General features: G+C 42.5%; 1 protein-coding gene across 1 annotated transcript; it reads left to right on the forward strand.

Annotated features, from left to right (window-relative positions):
* Positions 1–12,458: 12,458 nt before the first annotated feature.
* On the forward strand, positions 12,459–17,190 carry cav2 (caveolin 2). The gene is made up of 3 exons (XM_085412979.1): positions 12,459–12,704; positions 12,961–13,148; positions 14,185–17,190. Exons 1-3 carry the CDS (start codon positions 12,555–12,557, stop codon positions 14,333–14,335), a joined length of 489 nt encoding a protein of 162 aa, XP_085269105.1. The 5' UTR covers positions 12,459–12,554; the 3' UTR covers positions 14,336–17,190.

Below are 17,190 nucleotides of genomic sequence, written 5' to 3' on the forward strand. Positions count from 1 at the left end.
AGCTGTCATACCAGATGTCTAGCACTCTTCTGACTTGATTATTTGCAGAAGATCAAATCATCTCAGCTGAACCAACTAATACAATAGGAAACATTCACATAAACTTAAGATGAACTTGTAGAGTCTTTCATGCTTAGAAGGTTGACCTCGTCTTTGCCAGTATAATTCCATCTGTCAGACCGGAATGGGCCACAGAGATATTAAATCTATATATATTACGCAGGATTTGTTGGTTACTGTCTGTAAATACGTTTTCAAAGTCTCCCTCCCTTTCCCTGTCACTTCATAACAATGTTGGTGGCAAGTAATGTGTTAAAAATATGTGCGAGGACTGTCTGGGTTATGTTAATGCCTGTGTTGAGTGGGTAGGTACTGCAGCTTTACGCCATCTGATATGCTTTGCGGCAGGGCTGCCAAGTGGCAGTTTTTACTCCTAGCTGTCGCACCCGTTGTTGTGCCATTAAAACTGATGCTGAACATACGTTCAATAAAGCAGTGTTATAAGGAAAGCTACCGAGGGGTCATTCTACATGGTGTCAGAAGTAACCCGGACCATCGCTGGAATAACGCCATAAGGGAGGAAACAACAGAATGGCTAAATTTAATCCCTCGACAAGCTTCCCCTTCGATAAGCCAACGGAATGGCCCGACTGGAAACAGCACTTCGATTTGACAAAACTGAATAAGTCTGTCAAAAGAGAGCGCTACATCTTGCCTACCCCTGAGGAAACAATGTGGGGCAACGGTCTTCTCCTCGCTGGATGCAGCCAGTGGATTTTGGCAGATCCCACTGCACCACGAGACTTGCAGACTAACAACATTCATCACCCGTTTGGCAGGTATTGCTTTAAGAGGCTGCCCTTTGGGATAACAAGTGCACACGAGATCTTTCAGCGAAAGATGTTGGAGACCTTAGAGGGGCTTGAGGGTGTAGAGGTCTTTATGGATGACATCCTGGTCTATGGGGCCACAGAGCTGACAGAGCCAGCTTCGCTTCCAAGGGCACCTGATCAACTATTCTGGGGTCAGGCCAGACCCTGAAAAAGTGAAAGCCATTCTTCAGCTGCTATCACCAGAAAATGTGCAAGACCTCAAATGGATCCTAGGAATGGTTAATTACCTGGGCAGATATATTCCTGCTCTTGCCACAGTATGCCAGCCATTGTACGAGTTGCTTAAAAGCAAAAAGATTTGGACCTGGGGCCACCCACAGCAGGCAGCCTTCGAGAACATCAAGAGAGTGCTTACATCAGCACCTATTCTTGCCTTATATGACGCCAACAGACCCACAGGTGTATCCACTGATGCCAGTAGCTACGAGCTTGGGGCTGTGCTGCTTCAGCGTCATGGCGCAGAGTGGAAACCGGTTGCCTACTGCTCTAGACCCCTCATGCAGGCTGAAACAGGCTACGCACAAATCGAAAAGGAGTGTTTGGCTAGTGTGTGGGCCTGCAAGAAGTTTGACAAGTATCTATGTGGCTTAGATGGCTTCAGTCTTGAGACCGACCATAGACCTTTGGTGCCCCTGGTCAAGAGCTGGGACCTTGACAATGTTCCATTGAGGTGTCAACTCCTCCTGATGCAGCTCATGAGGTACAAGCCGGAGGCCGTCTATGTCCCTGGCAAAACGCTTGTCATCGCCGATACGTTATCACGGAGTCCACAGACTTGGGCTGAGGATGACACTAGCACTCACAGTGAAGTGGACTGCTATATAGCCACTGTGTTACCGGGCATTCCAGCATCCCCAAGCCGAATGGAAAGCATTAAAGCAGCCACTGCAACTGATGTTGAACTACAGACTGTCATCACATACATACGCAGTGGTTGGCCTGCATATGGAGCTAGTGTGCCACCAAACATCAAAGTGTACATGAAAATGAAGAATGAGCTATCAGAGGCCAACGGCCTGGTCATACGAGGCTGCAGGATTGTCATTCCAAAGTCACAAAGAACAGCCATTCTAAACAAACTACATGACGGGCACCAAGGCCTCACCAAGTGCAGGGATAGGACTAATTCATCTGTTTGGTGGCCGGGGCTCTCCACTGAGCTAAAGAACGCAGTGCTGCAGTGCCACACCTGTCTGGCACAGAAGCCAACACAGACAAGGGAGTGGCTCATCTCCACACCTTTGCCGGATCGTCCATGGCAAAGGATAGCCCTGGATCTCTGTGAACACAACCAGAATAATTACCTTGTTGTGTCGGACTACTACTCACGTTTTCTGGAAATACTGCACCTACCATCCACGACCAGCGGTCAGGTTGTTCAGAAACTGAAGTCAACCTTTGCTAGGTTTGGGATCCCTGACGAGGTGGTAAGTGACAATGTCCCTCAGTTCTCCAGCTCTGAGTTCCAGGCCTTCACGAGAGCGATGGATTTCGCCCACATAACATCTAGTCCCCACCACCCGCAGGGAAATGGTCATGTGGAAAGGGCAGTACAGACTGCAAAGAAAATCCTCCGGCACGATGACCTACTGATAGCACTAATGTGCTATAGGTCTACTCCCTGTACCACTACAGGCTTCGGCCCAGTGGAACTCATTATGTGGAGGAAGATCAGGACAAAACTGCCCACCTTGGAGAAGAATCTTCAACCCAAATGGTCTAACAAAAGAGAGGTTAAACGAAGATACACTAGTCAGAAGGCCAAGCAGGCGTTCTACTACGACCACCGCCATGGTACTAAGCCCCTACCTCCACTCCATCCAGGGGATGCTGTCCTTACTAAGCTTGACTAGGAGAAGACTTGGGCAACACCTGCCATTGCCTCCAAGGAGAGTGTCACTCCAAGGTCTTATCTCATCGCCACACCCCAGGTGCGGTGCTGCGATAGAACCGCCGCCATCTCCACCTCGAACCATCTCCACAGGCTACGCCAGAACCCCTTCCACCACCCACTGCGGACACTGAGGGGCTGCCATCCCAGTGCGTTGGTGTCTCCACTCCAGAGACCCCACGTTTAGCCCCTAGTCTGGCCCCAACGCTTGCACCCACTCACGCAGACGTACCAGATCAGGTATGCACGAGGTGCAGTTGGGTACGCAAGCCAGTGAAGAAGTGGTCATCAGAAATGTACAGACTGATCTACACAGGGATTTCAAAAAAAGATTAGAGACACTGGGTATGTCCAGTGAGTGATATTGGTGAGAGTGTTGCCAAGTTGTGACTTGAACAGGCTCCTTTCCAAAAGTTGGGGTGCCAAATTGCTTAGTGAGCTCGTTAGCCAGGAAACTTTGCTGTCCCCCAGAGTCTACAAATGCTTGAAGAGACAGTATTCCTTTCACAAAAGATTTTAGCAGTGATCATAATACTTGGTAGGACTGACTCAGATGAAATCTTTCCCACCAACATCCCCACCTTGGCTGCTGGGTCTTTTGGTCACAGGGACAGAAATGAATATCACAATACAAAAATTCGCCAACCTCAATTCTTTTTCACTTTTCTTCCAGAGCAGGTGAATTTTTCTAGTTGAATGGGTTCAGCTTTAGCATCACTGCCAACTATTCCTCTTCTCCTCGTTTCTTCTAGAGGATTACCCCTCTACAAGCGGAAACAGAACAGAGATGGGCCTCATGGGAGTTTAGACTATAACGACACTTGCAAATGTAGTCATCCATCCTAGAAACAAGTGAGTCAAGAGAATGAGGCAGGTCTCTTAGCAGCTAATTTATCTCTCGTGTAACTTTTAAAAAAAACTCAAAGGAAAGCTTTTTCCTGTTAACCAGCCTCATCTGCCAAAATCCAGCAGTCCACAGAGTAACCAGTCACACTCCTATTTCCCTGTCGCAGACTGATCAATCTACATTATAAGCGACAGCATCTGGGTTCATTGCTAGGGGTGCAACGATACACAAAATTCGCGGTTCGGTTCGGTTCGATACTTTGGTGTCACGGTTTGATATTTTTTCGATACAAAAAAAATGTTCATGCCTTTTTAATTTGTCATTTATTAAAATTATAAATATATATTTTAACTCAAAAGTACAGTTTTTAAATTTAATGTTGCTGAAACAACAAAGTAATAAAAATAAATAAATCTATCTGATTGAGGAATCACTCATCTTTGGAAAAGAGAGTTTATTACAGAGAAATGGCTCTTTCCAAAATAAAAGCTATACTATACGCTTCATCTGGGCTATATTCTCAGCAGCATATCAAACATATCAGGTCCCATAAGGAGAATCATGTGCTAACGGCTGTCTAAATGACTCGGGTAAAGTTTGTAGCATGCGTGCTTGTTGTTTTTGTCTGCTTCCACTTGTCTTTGCACTAGGATGATGTCGGCGTAAATGTGCAGTCATATTCGTTGTGTTCCGACTAGTGCTGTCAGCGTTAATCTCGTTGAAATAACGTCACGCCACAACACGGCAAATCTCCGTTAACGAGCTACCACGGATCGCCCATTGCGTGGGGCTGGACGGCCAACACGTTAACGAGCTAACTGCGCTAACGCACTAATTCCCACCAATGTAATTGAGCATTGCGTGGCACATCATACATACTGTTTTACTTTTGTCCATGACGCGCTTACCTTCAGGGTCATACGTCACATGAAAACCCAAATAGTTCCAAACGCCGTACCGAAAACCCGATCTGTACCCCGCATGCGCAAATCTTACATCACTTCCTCTCTTTGCCAACATTGCGACATTCAATATATTTGAATGATACGGTTAGCGCCCAGTTAGCTCCTAGCATTTCTCAACAGCTCTGCCTCCTTTTTGACTACCGGGACATTTAAACAATGGATAATCCGTATCCGCAACAAATTTTTGCTTTTCTCCTCAACAGAGAGCGTTCCCCGATTGAACAACAGCGCCGCAAAATAAGAAGAATGGTGCCTAATGACAGAGTCAGTAATACAGACTTTATAATATGTCACGTGAAGATTCAGCAGCCAGATGAAGTGTTTACTGGCAATTGACAGTGATAGCGGACATTATGATCACTTTTCCAACAATCCTCTCCACACAGACAAGCATAAACACACTCGATTATCACTAAATCTGTTAGGAGGTGGTGGGTAGGTGTACTGTTGTTGTTTGGGTTTTGTTTTCCTTTTGGTTATAGGTAGGCGAGGCGGGGCTTGATGGCATTCCAACACACCTGCGACGCATCGGACGTCATCAGTGAGCGCTTTTAGGGAGCAGAGTCACGGACGTCTGGTGTCGGAGTATTATCGCTGTCACAAGTGGTAACGAGTTAGCACAGGCTGCATCTGTTGATTTTACGCTGTGGAGCTGTATGTTTTAAAGGATCCACGTTTCGCCTACTTTTCTTTGTCTTAGCCTGTTCCATCACCTGCCCGCCTACCTAGGATTTTGTGTTGGCTATTCTGGATCCGCGACGGAGTGCTACGTACCATCAGGCGGCGATCACCGCAGCGGCTGTGGTTTGGGTGGTCAAGTAAGCTCTCCAACTCTCTCCGTCCACTTGTGTTTAACGTTCGGCTATCAACGGTATGCCATAAACCCTGTTTTGTTCCCTGTTGTCAGGTAGCTCCGGTGCGTCTGCTACCTACCTGTATGCTTCGGCTCCATCTCATCGCCTCGGTGTTTTCCTGCTGGCACATTTTTATTTATCACTGTATATAGCCCCTTTCCCTTGTAAATATTTCCCCTTACTTGTGTATATATAAAACTTGCATCACCAACTATTCTGCGTCCGTGTGTGTTTCTGCCACGTAATCCATCTGTGTAATCCAGCTAACCTAACAAAATCTAATTTAACACACGTTTGTAATGACGCTAATTCAGTTTAAAATAGGGTTCATTCGCTCAGTCAGCAGGTGGCGGTATCCTCGTACACTGGGGACTACACTGCCATTAAACGAACAGAAGAAGAAGAAAACCCCTGCACATGCGCGGTACGGATCGGGTAGACCCGATTTGTACAGTCCGACTTTACACATGCGCAGTAAGGATCGGGAGTCCCGATCTATCACTATCTTTTTATTTTTTTTGTTTTTGTCTACATTATATTAAATGTTTCATTATCGGAAACATTTTAAGAGATACTTGTTATTCTTAATATCTTAACAGATACTCTGACTGACCTGTAACTATCGTAAAATGCTTCGACCGGAAGTAGACACCTTTCGCGCATGCGGTGTACCGATCGGGTTTCCGGTACGGATCGGGTAGCGACAAGGTTCAATTTGCCATGTTGCAAGGAGAGCTTAACTTCTGTCTCACTAGCTTGCCCTGCACTCAGTGAATCTGCGTCCGACTACTCCGCCTAGGCTGCACTGTTGAGCGCAGATCCACTGAGCCGCTCAACACAGACAGCATCGTCAGAAGGAAAGTTGATAAAATAAATTAAAAATTTTGTATTGTTCGATACATATGCGTACCAAACCGAAAGCACTGTATCGAACGGTTCAATATCGATACGAGTATTGTTGCACCCCTATTCATTACATTGTTTGGTGGAACTGTCTGAACATTAGTGCGAATTAAGTGAGCAAACTATGGCTTTTATCTAACTCCCTGGAGAAGGCTTGCTGTGATGGAAGGGCTTTTTCCAGAGGGTGCACCATAAATGGAAAAGTGGAGGCAGTGGAGCTGTGGGTTTCAGACAGGTGGTGGAGGCACAGCTGGAGATGATTCAGATTGTAAATAAAGAACCCGAAATCTGCCAGGTTCACTTTTCCATTCTGAACACTCAAAGCTCTTTACACAACTTTCCTCATTCACCAATGCACTTTTTTTCTATGCTCTAAATACTTTCTAACATTCACACGCATTCATACTCTGATGCATCAGAGAGCAACTTGGGGTTGGTATCTTGCCTGTGGATATGTGGCAGACTGGGATCGAACCCCCAGACTTCTGATTAGTAGGTGGCCTGCTCTACCTGAGCTATAACCACCCCCTGAAGCATGATGCCTTGTTGTGAGGAGAGAAGACCCAATTGTATTCACCAAGTTGAGCTCTGTGTCTGGAGAGGGCTCTCCTGACTGAGTCTTTTTCTGCCATCTTTGTGGCCAAACTGTTCTGTCAGGCTTTTGACTCCTGGATACAAATACAGAACACAAATGTAAAAATGTAACAGTTTGGGGGGGTTTCTTTGCTAGCTTGGAGCAAAACAGAGGTTTATCCAAGGAAGTTATTTCAGAGTTGAGCTGTTGGAAGAGCAGGCAGGATATCCACAGATTTCCTTCAAAAGTCCACAGATGCTGTTACAGGATTCTCCATAAGCACAACAATCTACCATCCACTGAGGGATTTCTTCAGCCAATTACTCACAGGTAAGTCAATTGCCAATTGCAGTGTTGGGAAGGTTACTTTTAAAATGTATTCCATTACAGAATACAGAATACATTCCCCAAAATGTATTCTGTAACGTATTCCGTTATGTTACTCAATGAGAGTAACGTATTCTGAATACTTTGGATTACTTAATATATTATCATGCTTTTTACAACTACGTGAATGTACTATTGCTGTGATTTATTACTATTACTGAAGGTCCGCGGCTCCGAACCGTAGTAAAGGGACCTCTGGCTAATACCGTGGGTTCCGTGTTGGGCTCGTAGCCGAAAAATAGCTTTACTTTGTTGTGTGGGTCAACTTTGCTTGCGAGAGACAGAGAGAGGCGTTGAAAGGCTGCTCCAACGGAACTTATTGATTCGGAGGAAAACACGAACACAGTGTACAGTAGAGTCTTAATAGCATACTTACAACTGGGCTCGTCAGGCACTCTTCTTGGCTGAAGTGGTTATTATTATATTTACATGCTTCCAGCTCCCGTTTCTGCTCGATGACAGCTCGTACTTTTCCACTCGCCTTTTTCTCCCTCCTAGCGCTCACAGACACATAACGAGTATGGCAGTCCATTCTCCCAGCAGCACGGACTACACTGCCCATGAGGCTACATTAGAGCCATACCTGTAGCTTAGCACAACAACAAAAAGGCGCTCTCTCACCCAGGAAACACGCAGAGAGAGAGCGTCACCCTGTAACCGTGGCAACCGTAACGCTGCCGCCTGGAACAACAGAACATCACAGCTGTCAAACAAAACCCAAACACTCCTGACCCACCACATTATGAAACAGGAAAGTACCGCCGTGTAATCCATTTATTTCATCAAAGTAACTCTATTCTAAATACCACCTTTTTAAACGGTAACTGTACAGTTACTCATATTTTGTATTTTAAATACGTAACGGCGGTACATGTATTCCGTTACTCCCCAACACTGGCCAATTGTTTCCAGGTGTGTCACGGTGGAGGTCGAGAACCACGACAGAAACTGTTGCCAGACATAAAGACATGAGTAGTTTTTACTTGTTTACAGCAAAATTGCTGAGCTGGAATTAGAAATAGAGCATGTTTGAGTTCAGTAATGTAAAGCACAATAATGCTTGAAATAATTTTAGTAAGCAAAAAACAAAGGCAATATGTGTAGCAATTCATATATAATTTACCGATAACAATATAATAACAAAATTCTATGATATTTTAGCCAGAGCTTGCCATCAGAGAAAGGTTCTCTGTTATCTTCAATTGACTTAGTTTTGCCATATTCAGTGGCACACGATTTTATGAGTTGGACATCATGCTGGCACAAAGCAAATATTTTAAAAAGTCATCACACAATCATTAGAACGTTTGAACAATTGAGCCAATATTTATAATATCTTGCTCTTGGACAGAACATTTGCATCCTTATTAGGCTGCTGCATAAAAGTCTTGTTACAGTATCATCATACCATTGGAATCCAAACTGTAATACAAACCAAAGATAATAGCTTCCTCTGCTACTCTTTCATAAACTCACATACTCTCATGTCAACACTGTCCTCCCATCCTGCTTTGCCCTCCACCTAGCCAGCCCCTCCCCTTGCTGAATGCTTGTCTGTCAAAACTGTCCACTGTGTGTTAATCCAGTAGGATTGTGTTGTTGTATTGTCACAGTGCCAGGAGCCAGGGGTCACTTTGATTGCTCTGAATGCTCAGCATCCCTCTGTTTTGCCTGATGTGTTTCTGCTTTGCTGTCTGACACTGTCATGACCTAGATTTTTTTTTTGTCCCTCTGTTTAAATTCCAGGCCAAGGTCTCCAAACAAGACATGTTGTTGTTTAGTTTGCCCACCAATAGGCAGGATACAGCACCTGCCCATTAACAAATGAGATGCAAAGTGCAGGCAGTCAACAGTTTAGCTTTCTACTGTAGTACAGCCCCATTTTCAAAGAAGTAGGTAAAATGTGTGTAAAGTGTGTAAAATGTAAATAAAAACAGTATGCAATGATTTGTAAATTTCATTAACCCATTTTTATTCACAACAGAAAATAGAAAACTAGTATGAAATCAGTGCGAGGGCTTCAGAACACTTCCAGAAAACTTTGTCTAAAAGGAAACAGACCATCCAACTTGTTTTCACTGGTTAAAGGCTGTTTTCACTCTAAAGGCTGCATCTCTGATGGCACTAGTTCCTATGGAATTGGAATTGGAAGCTCTAACATCTGAAAAGTCATACAGGTTTTAGAGCAACATATACTCCCTTCCAGACAACATCTTTTTCAGCAACACAATGTTAAACTCCGTCCTGCATCTCTTACAACAGCATTGTTTCATAGTAGAAGAGTTCGGGTGCTGATACTTTCCTCAACTATAAAAAACAGAGAAGAAGACCCAGGACTGTTGAGCAGCTAGAATCATCAATCACACAGGAATGTCTCATTGCAGCACTGTTGGACACTGTCCCTCTCCCAACAGTCCTGCAACTGATGTAGAAAAGTACCTGTTATGTTAATGAAACTTCATTACCCAGCATTCCTTGTTCAGTCATGTGATTGCATCCTCTCCTAGGCTAACAGAAGCAGGGAGCTGTTTGGGAGTTAGGAATAGCCCATCCTTTATTTGTTAAGGCTGGTGTGCATCACCTGTGTTTGAGGCATATGTAGACCTTTTGTCCTTATTTATATTATAATGTGTTTTGTTCCTGTTTGCAAAAACTACAGCATACCTATCCTTCATATACTATCACATTGAACATATATGCAATAATTTCTATTTCTTTTGTTTACCCCTTTAAAATCACATAATCCATGCTATCACAGCACGATCCGTCAATTTTCCAATGACCTTCAGAAATCTTTGGTTTGTTAACTGAGGCTGCGGTTAAGTGACTGTAGAGGAGAGTCCACCACAGTCAGCACTCTTTAGTCTTCTTTGGTCATCAAGTGACTCCTGCAATAGTAATCCTTTTTCCACAACAAAGAAGAGGGTGGAGTAGGTATTTGGACAAAAAAGTTCCACTTCTCTTTGGTAAGAGTGGTGTCGATTAATTGCAGGTATAAGACTCAGTAGGACACAAAACACTACCAAACTTCAATATTGCCAACACTGTGGTTTACTTTGGATTTGGCTTTAATACACTTTGGTATCATTCTGTCTTCAGTTTGTCTTCTATATATACACCTGTATATAATATACCTTTCTATTATCGCCACTACTGTCTGACATTTATTGGTAAATAACACATTTTTCTGTATTTTTTTCCCAGCCCACTCCAGAGCATGTTTTGTTTTCTCTAGCAGTTTAGAAGGCACTTGTAATAATCTTGTTCTTACAGGACTTTAGCTGATTGCATCCTTGGAAAAGAAAAATACTTAGAGCATCTTTTTTTTTTAGAGATAAGTGCATAGGAGAGATTAAACAATCAAATCTGTCTCAGTTTCTGCTTCTGCTTCTGAAAGCTCATTGGTAGATGTACAATGCTACCACTGATACAGTAGCGTAATTTCATGTCTTTCGTATCCTGAATATTAACATTTAGTTGGGTTTAAATGTTTCTTTTCCCAAACATTCAGATATTTTCACGGTTGAAGATATAACAAACTGAACACACTGAACTGTTTAAGAAAACTGTCATGTTTACTAACTCCAGAAAACACAAGTGTGTAAACAGACTGCACTTTTCTGCTTTGGTCAATTTGTCTCTTTAATGCAAGTGCTTTCTAACTAATATTCACACACATTCATACACTGATGGACGCATTGGAGAGCAACTTGGTTAATATCTAGCTGTTTGGCATGCAGACTAGAGCAGCCAGGGATTGAACCATACAATTAGTAGATGACTTGTTTTCCTTCTTGAGCTACTACCACCCTCTTGTCCTATTATGATTTGATAACCATATCTTCATATTTTAACTGCAGTTTAGCAGCATCACAAGCATCACAAAATGACTCAAAGTTAACCCCTAACCAACTTTCTGAAGTTGTTGTCACGGTTTGCCGGGGCAAGCCGTGTGAATAATAATGGATCCAACTGCAGGCTGCTGAAGTGGAGGGTGAGTTTATTTGCAACTAAAAGGTACAACAGACAGGGTGGCGAGGAACAAAACGGTGTAAACTCTAAACTGGGAAAACTAAATAAAACACTAACCGGAATACAAACGTGACATGCAGGGAGAATGACCAGAGAATCAACACAGAAGGGTGGAAGGGAAATAACACAGACGAACCAGCAACTACCATGACAGAAGACACAACTTAAATACACCCAGAGAACACAGGGAGATTACACGCAGGTGGGGAACACAGCTGGGAGTGATTATCGTGACGAGACTAGGGAGGCAAACTGAAAACACTCACATAAGACGCAGACCTTCACAATAAAACAGGAAACACATACACGCAATGACATAACACACCAACTAAACACAGACTGGGGGACACAGAACATAGGAACATGAACAGAAGAATACAAACACCCAAGGTAACCAAAACCACAGAATACTAATAGACTAAACATAAACACGGAGTCGCAGACTCCGGACCATGACAGTTGTAAAACTTTTGTCTTCAGAAGCGAATTCTTCTCCAACCGCCTGAGGAGAATGTCTTCCTGTTGTTGTTCCTCTTTAGACATCTGAAGACCTGCAGTTATTCTAACAATGTTGGCTGGTGGGTTCAGAGCATGAAAGAGTCAGAGGGCAATAAATCTATGCAGACCAAAAACCAAAAGAGAAAATATGTGGTAAATCAGCTCAACAGGTGGAACATTGTGCTCAACAATAATAACCAGGCTTTGTACATTACAAATTATTGTGGCAATAAACATCTCGGTGTACCTTTCCAAAATAAAAGGCCTGGAGCAAAGCAGACGTGGAATGTAGGTGGATGCATTTCCCAAAGCATCGCTGTTTGTTTTGGAAAAACTTCACAAATAACAAACCTTTTATATATATAAATATGAGTTTTGGGGCTGTGAGAAGAAAAGCCTTGCAGGCTGTGTAATAATCGCACTCAATCACATGTCTATAAAAGGCTAGTTTGTTTAGCCAGTAATTAACCCTGAGGACTGTTGGGACTCAATGGCTCATGATACAAGTCCAGTAAAGTGCACAGTGGCGTCTCTCATTGCTAAAATGTTGAAATGCTCCAGGGAAGTGACTTTGGGCTTGTTGTGTCTCCTCTGCTCCACGCTGCGCTGACTTCCGTACGGGGCGGGGTGCCACTGAGTCCGCCGCACAGCTCACAGCGCACCGTCACCAGCCGCTCTCCCTGCACCGTCTCCCGGCCTGACTCGACAAAATGGGTTTAGAGAAGGAGAAATTGGATACCAGCATAATTATGGACGGAGATGAGTTCAACAGATCGATAGAGCCCATTCTATCGAACAAGGGGAAAGTGTATACAGCGTCACCCGACAGAGATCCAAACGATATCAACCCACATCTGAAGGTAAAGTCTGTGCGATGTGTTGGGTGATACTTTGAAATTGAAACTACAAAAGGTGAAGGCTGTCCAGATGAATTATTTGTATAGCCTATTGCACTATTATTGGATGGTTTTTGTAGTCCAGCAAGATTGTTAATCTGCAGTATGAATACCTGGAAGTCGCTGCCTGCGCATTAATCCATCACATTCAAACACTTTCCTGCCTCTGTTTACTTATTATGTTTTTATTGCTTGCCCTATGACTTTTGTGACCTAACAGGTGGGCTTTGAAGATGTCATCGCGGAGCCCATTTCCACACACAGTTTTGACAGAGTGTGGATTGGAAGCCACGCCACCTTTGAGCTGGTCAAATTCGGTTTTTACCGCCTGTTGACTACTCTGCTTGCTGTGCCCGTGGCTTTCATCCTGGGGATAGTGTTTGGAGTGCTCAGCTGTGTTCACATCTGGTAAGGAGTTGTTCTCAGGCAGCAAGGTCCCGATGTTGTGCTAAACAGTATTTTCAGACAACAATATGTGAACACACAAATGATCCCACTGTAACAAGTTAATGTTGAGAAGCAGTGAACTTACAGTAGATTAGTAGAATATTTGTAGAGAAGACATCTTAATTCATAAAGATTAACTAGTATGCAAAATATCAACATTTCCAAGAGCGTTACGTTAATTATTACCTTATTCTGTTTACCTTGTTTAGATCATCGCATCAACATTATGAACTCCTGCGGCTTTCCACTATATTTGTTCTGTTCTTTAGGCAAACATTGACACAGGTTATTTTTACAGTCAACATCATATCCAGTGTGGCATTGAAACATTATGTCAGCAATTTGTTCTTATATTTGGAAAATTATGTCATGCTTATGTCAGCTCTATATGTCTGCAGCACCCAGGTGCTGCTAGGTTTTTAGCGCTCATGAGCTTCAACCAAAACCCAAAGAGTCTATTTGATGAAACAACATTTTATGTGGAGTAATGAACACCTTATGGAAAGTTGTGAGGAACATTGAGTTCCCCTAGTAGTGATGGAAAAAATGTCCTATGTCCCATGTCAGTTAGAGGGTGCTCTAGCAGCATTTGGAGCCTGTTTTCAGAGCAGAGTGGGACATTCTTTAGATGTGCACGGAGCACTGTAGAGTAATTTGTACATGACCTTTCACCTAACTGAGCTCTCTTGGGGCTTATAAGCTTAAGAGAAAGTCAGGCACAGGTAGGCATCACCAGAACAGGGCAGTGTATCAGGAGACCATACACAGGGGGTGTTAGTCCAAGGGAGGAAATAGCTTCACAATACACTGAAACAAACTTCAAAATGCAGTATGATGACCATCTTTCATCTTTTTCCTAGACAGGACCTATAAACTTTTTTAACAGCTGAGACAATAACAAGAGCAACTGTTCTGGCAACACAAATTAGTTTAAAACAGAAATCTGTGATGAAACCTCCATGCCTAGAAAAGTGACCCTCTGACCTTCTTCCTCCAGGGTGGTGATGCCTATGATCCAGAGCTTCATGATGCTCTTACCGTCTATCCACATTGTGTGGAGGAGTCTGACGGACATTCTCGTAACACCGCTTTTCCACAGTATGGGGAAAATCTTGTCCTCCATTCAAGTCAAGGCTACAGAAAACTGAAACTTCTGTCCCTGGGGAGAAAGAAATGTGCCGGGGGGACTGGAGTCAGTGACGAAAGAGTGACTGAAGCAAGTCGGATACATCAACTCTAAGTGAAATATGATATCCTGGTGGATGTTATTGCAAAGTAATATTCTGTAGATTTTTTTTTTTTTTTGAAAAATGTGGCCATGAGGGCTAAGTTTGTCAAACATATAATCTGATCTGCTTTTTCTCAGAACACATCAAATGAATGGTTTGAAACAGCAAAAGCACACCTGTGTTCAGTCTGAGCGAAACAAGGTTAAAACATTAGAAAATTAGAAATTTAAGATATGCTATGAACATATTTCACTAACCCTTTTCAGTGTATCAAGCAAAGACACAATGCAAATAACATGACTTGCAAATAAGCAAATCTGCACATGCAGTCATCTAATGAAACCCTCATATATTTGCAGACAGCTTGTGTGCACCACCCAAAATGGAGTTGTTTTGCTGATTGTGACCAAAAGATGTTTGTCATTCCATTCCTTTGTGGGTGGCAGAGTTGTAAAAATTGTTGCTGTTCAACCTAACATATTGCTGACTTGCTAAGAGATGTAATATTTTTGATTTTTTATCTATATATATTGTGTATATTATTAAGCATTCAGCTGGAAGTTTAATGTAATGAACCGAATAGTTTGCTCAAGAGCAGTTTATTGGAATATTAAGCGCTATGAAGCAGCTTGTTGCACATTTGCAGCCTTATTTTACTGTATCAGCAATAATAATGGGCATTTGCTTATGTATGGAGCATACAGTTATTTAATTATGTTATATAAACAGGATTGTAGATCATTTTAGAAGGGCCTTTCTAATTTATTATTTATGGGACAACTAGTTCTTGATTGACAGACACTGACATCAAAAGACTTTACTACAGTGTGATGAAGGAGTTCCGTATTTCATTCTACTGAAGCCTTGGTTGAGCTGAGTGAGACTGTGGTACATGCATTTTGGATAAGCTTAGTGAGCTGGGATTTGGAATACTTCTACAGCTGGAATTCATTTAAAAAATGACATGATTTTTACCATTTTGGAGTGGTTTTGATAAATGTTTAATTTGAAATATAAGCTTGCACAGCTCCTACTTGCAATGATCTGCACAGTCCAAAGTTTAAAATGTGTTATTGAGAGCATCAGTGCAGCAGTCAGGTCTGCGTGTCAGGTACATGCTTATATGTCTGTTTGCTTTTGTACTGTTTTCACTGTGCACTTCTGTCAAGTGCAAACCCACCTTAGACACTCACGGTCTAAAACCAAACTTTGGTATAGTTCGCACATCCCTTCTCATTCCCAGACCGTCAAAAGAAATTATTTCTGTCAAAGCCACTGACAGAACTGAACAACATATGTTCATTCCAGTAATGAGATGGTTGTTACATTTCCTCTTCTTTAGAAATCTGTGACTACTTTTGTAACAACATACAGGGAAGCACAGTGGGTAGCACTGTTGCATCGCTGCAAGAGATATGAATTTGCTGGCCAGCTGTGGCCTTTCTGTATGCAGTTTGCATGATCTCTTTGTGCCTGTGTGGGTTCTCTCCAGGTGCCCGGCATCCTCCCACAGCCCAAAGACATGCATGATGAGTTGCTTAGTGGTTCTAGATTGGTTGTAGGTTTGAATAAGCCTGGATGACTGTATGTCTCTATGCTAGCTCTGGGGTGGACTGGTGATTTATAGGATGTACTCTGCCTCCCACTCTATGACAGCTGGGATAGACTCCAGAACCTTTCCACCCTGCAGTGGATGGATGGATGGATTATCACACTGAAAATTCAAAATAGCCTTTAAGGTTTTGCATCAGCTCTCATAAAAATACCTGATTAGGATTCCAACTAAGGAAACGCTAGGTTATTTGCTGCCATTTGGACTGATCTTCAGAGCTTTAGTTTATAATCTTACACTACCAAGCAGTGAGTGATGGGTATACATTTCCAGCTATACCTCCTGTTTGGTGCCTCGGGATGAGAATGTATATGTTGTTGCTTGGTTAGTTGCTTTTACTGTTTGAAGTCTGAAAAACTTGACAGCAAGCTAAAACGCCTGTATACCTCTCACATACTGTATTATCTCACTGTTGTGGCTCATGTTATAAACAGATGCTACATCCAGGTGACACTGACCAACATTTCCACATATTTGAGTTTCTGCAGTCCTTTGTAGTCTTGTAACAAATATCAGAATTTTTAAGTAGATGCTATAGTTTCATTAGAAGCTAGTCGCTAACGTTGTAGTCTCTTGTTGGAGATAGTAAAATGGGTTCATCCGAAAGGGACACACAACAAAAGTTAAACTTGTTCAGTGCAATTAAGTTTATAGTAGATCACAATTCAGATTTTTCAAGGAAGATGAATCAGTTGAAATAAAAGCTACATTGGCATGTACTGGTGGTTGCACTGCTGGCTAACCTGCTGAACATTTAAATCAAAAAGCTGAACGCTGTATGATGCAATGCTTTGTTTCAATGCATTTTGTTGGGCTTTGTGGTCAGCTCTCGGATGACCATTAAAGTAGAGTTGTACAACTGAAGGTGGAAGACAGTTGTGTGCAGCAGCAGCATGAAACCACAACATTTTATCTGGGCTTTTTAGTCTAGCGCAGGCTATATATTCATTAAAGACAAAAAGGTTATAATACTGTAAGGTATTCACTTGTCACTAAAGTAAAACTACTTAAACTACTTTACTTTTAACAGTAATGATGCTACTTTTATGAGTTTGATTTTAATTTTTGTAGTTACTGTTTTACACAACATTGACACATTTTGGAATGAAACTCTTATTTTAACAATATGTCCTTCATGACAAAAATAAAGATCTTTTTTTTC

The sequence above is a fragment of the Rhamphochromis longiceps genome, linkage group LG7 (assembly GCF_057381845.1).
Source record: "Rhamphochromis longiceps isolate RC_006_pf linkage group LG7, R_longiceps_female_GT1.1, whole genome shotgun sequence".
In the NCBI taxonomy this organism is placed as follows: Eukaryota; Metazoa; Chordata; class Actinopteri; order Cichliformes; family Cichlidae; genus Rhamphochromis; species Rhamphochromis longiceps.

Coding starts and splice junctions, on each gene's coding strand:
- cav2 (XM_085412979.1), top strand. CDS start 12,555: ATGGGTTTAGAGAAGGAGAAATTGGATACCAGCATAATTATGGACGGA. Junction 12,705..12,960: donor ATATCAACCCACATCTGAAG/GTAAAGTCTGTG, acceptor GTGACCTAACAG/GTGGGCTTTGAAGATGTCAT. Junction 13,149..14,184: donor CTCAGCTGTGTTCACATCTG/GTAAGGAGTTGT, acceptor TTCTTCCTCCAG/GGTGGTGATGCCTATGATCC.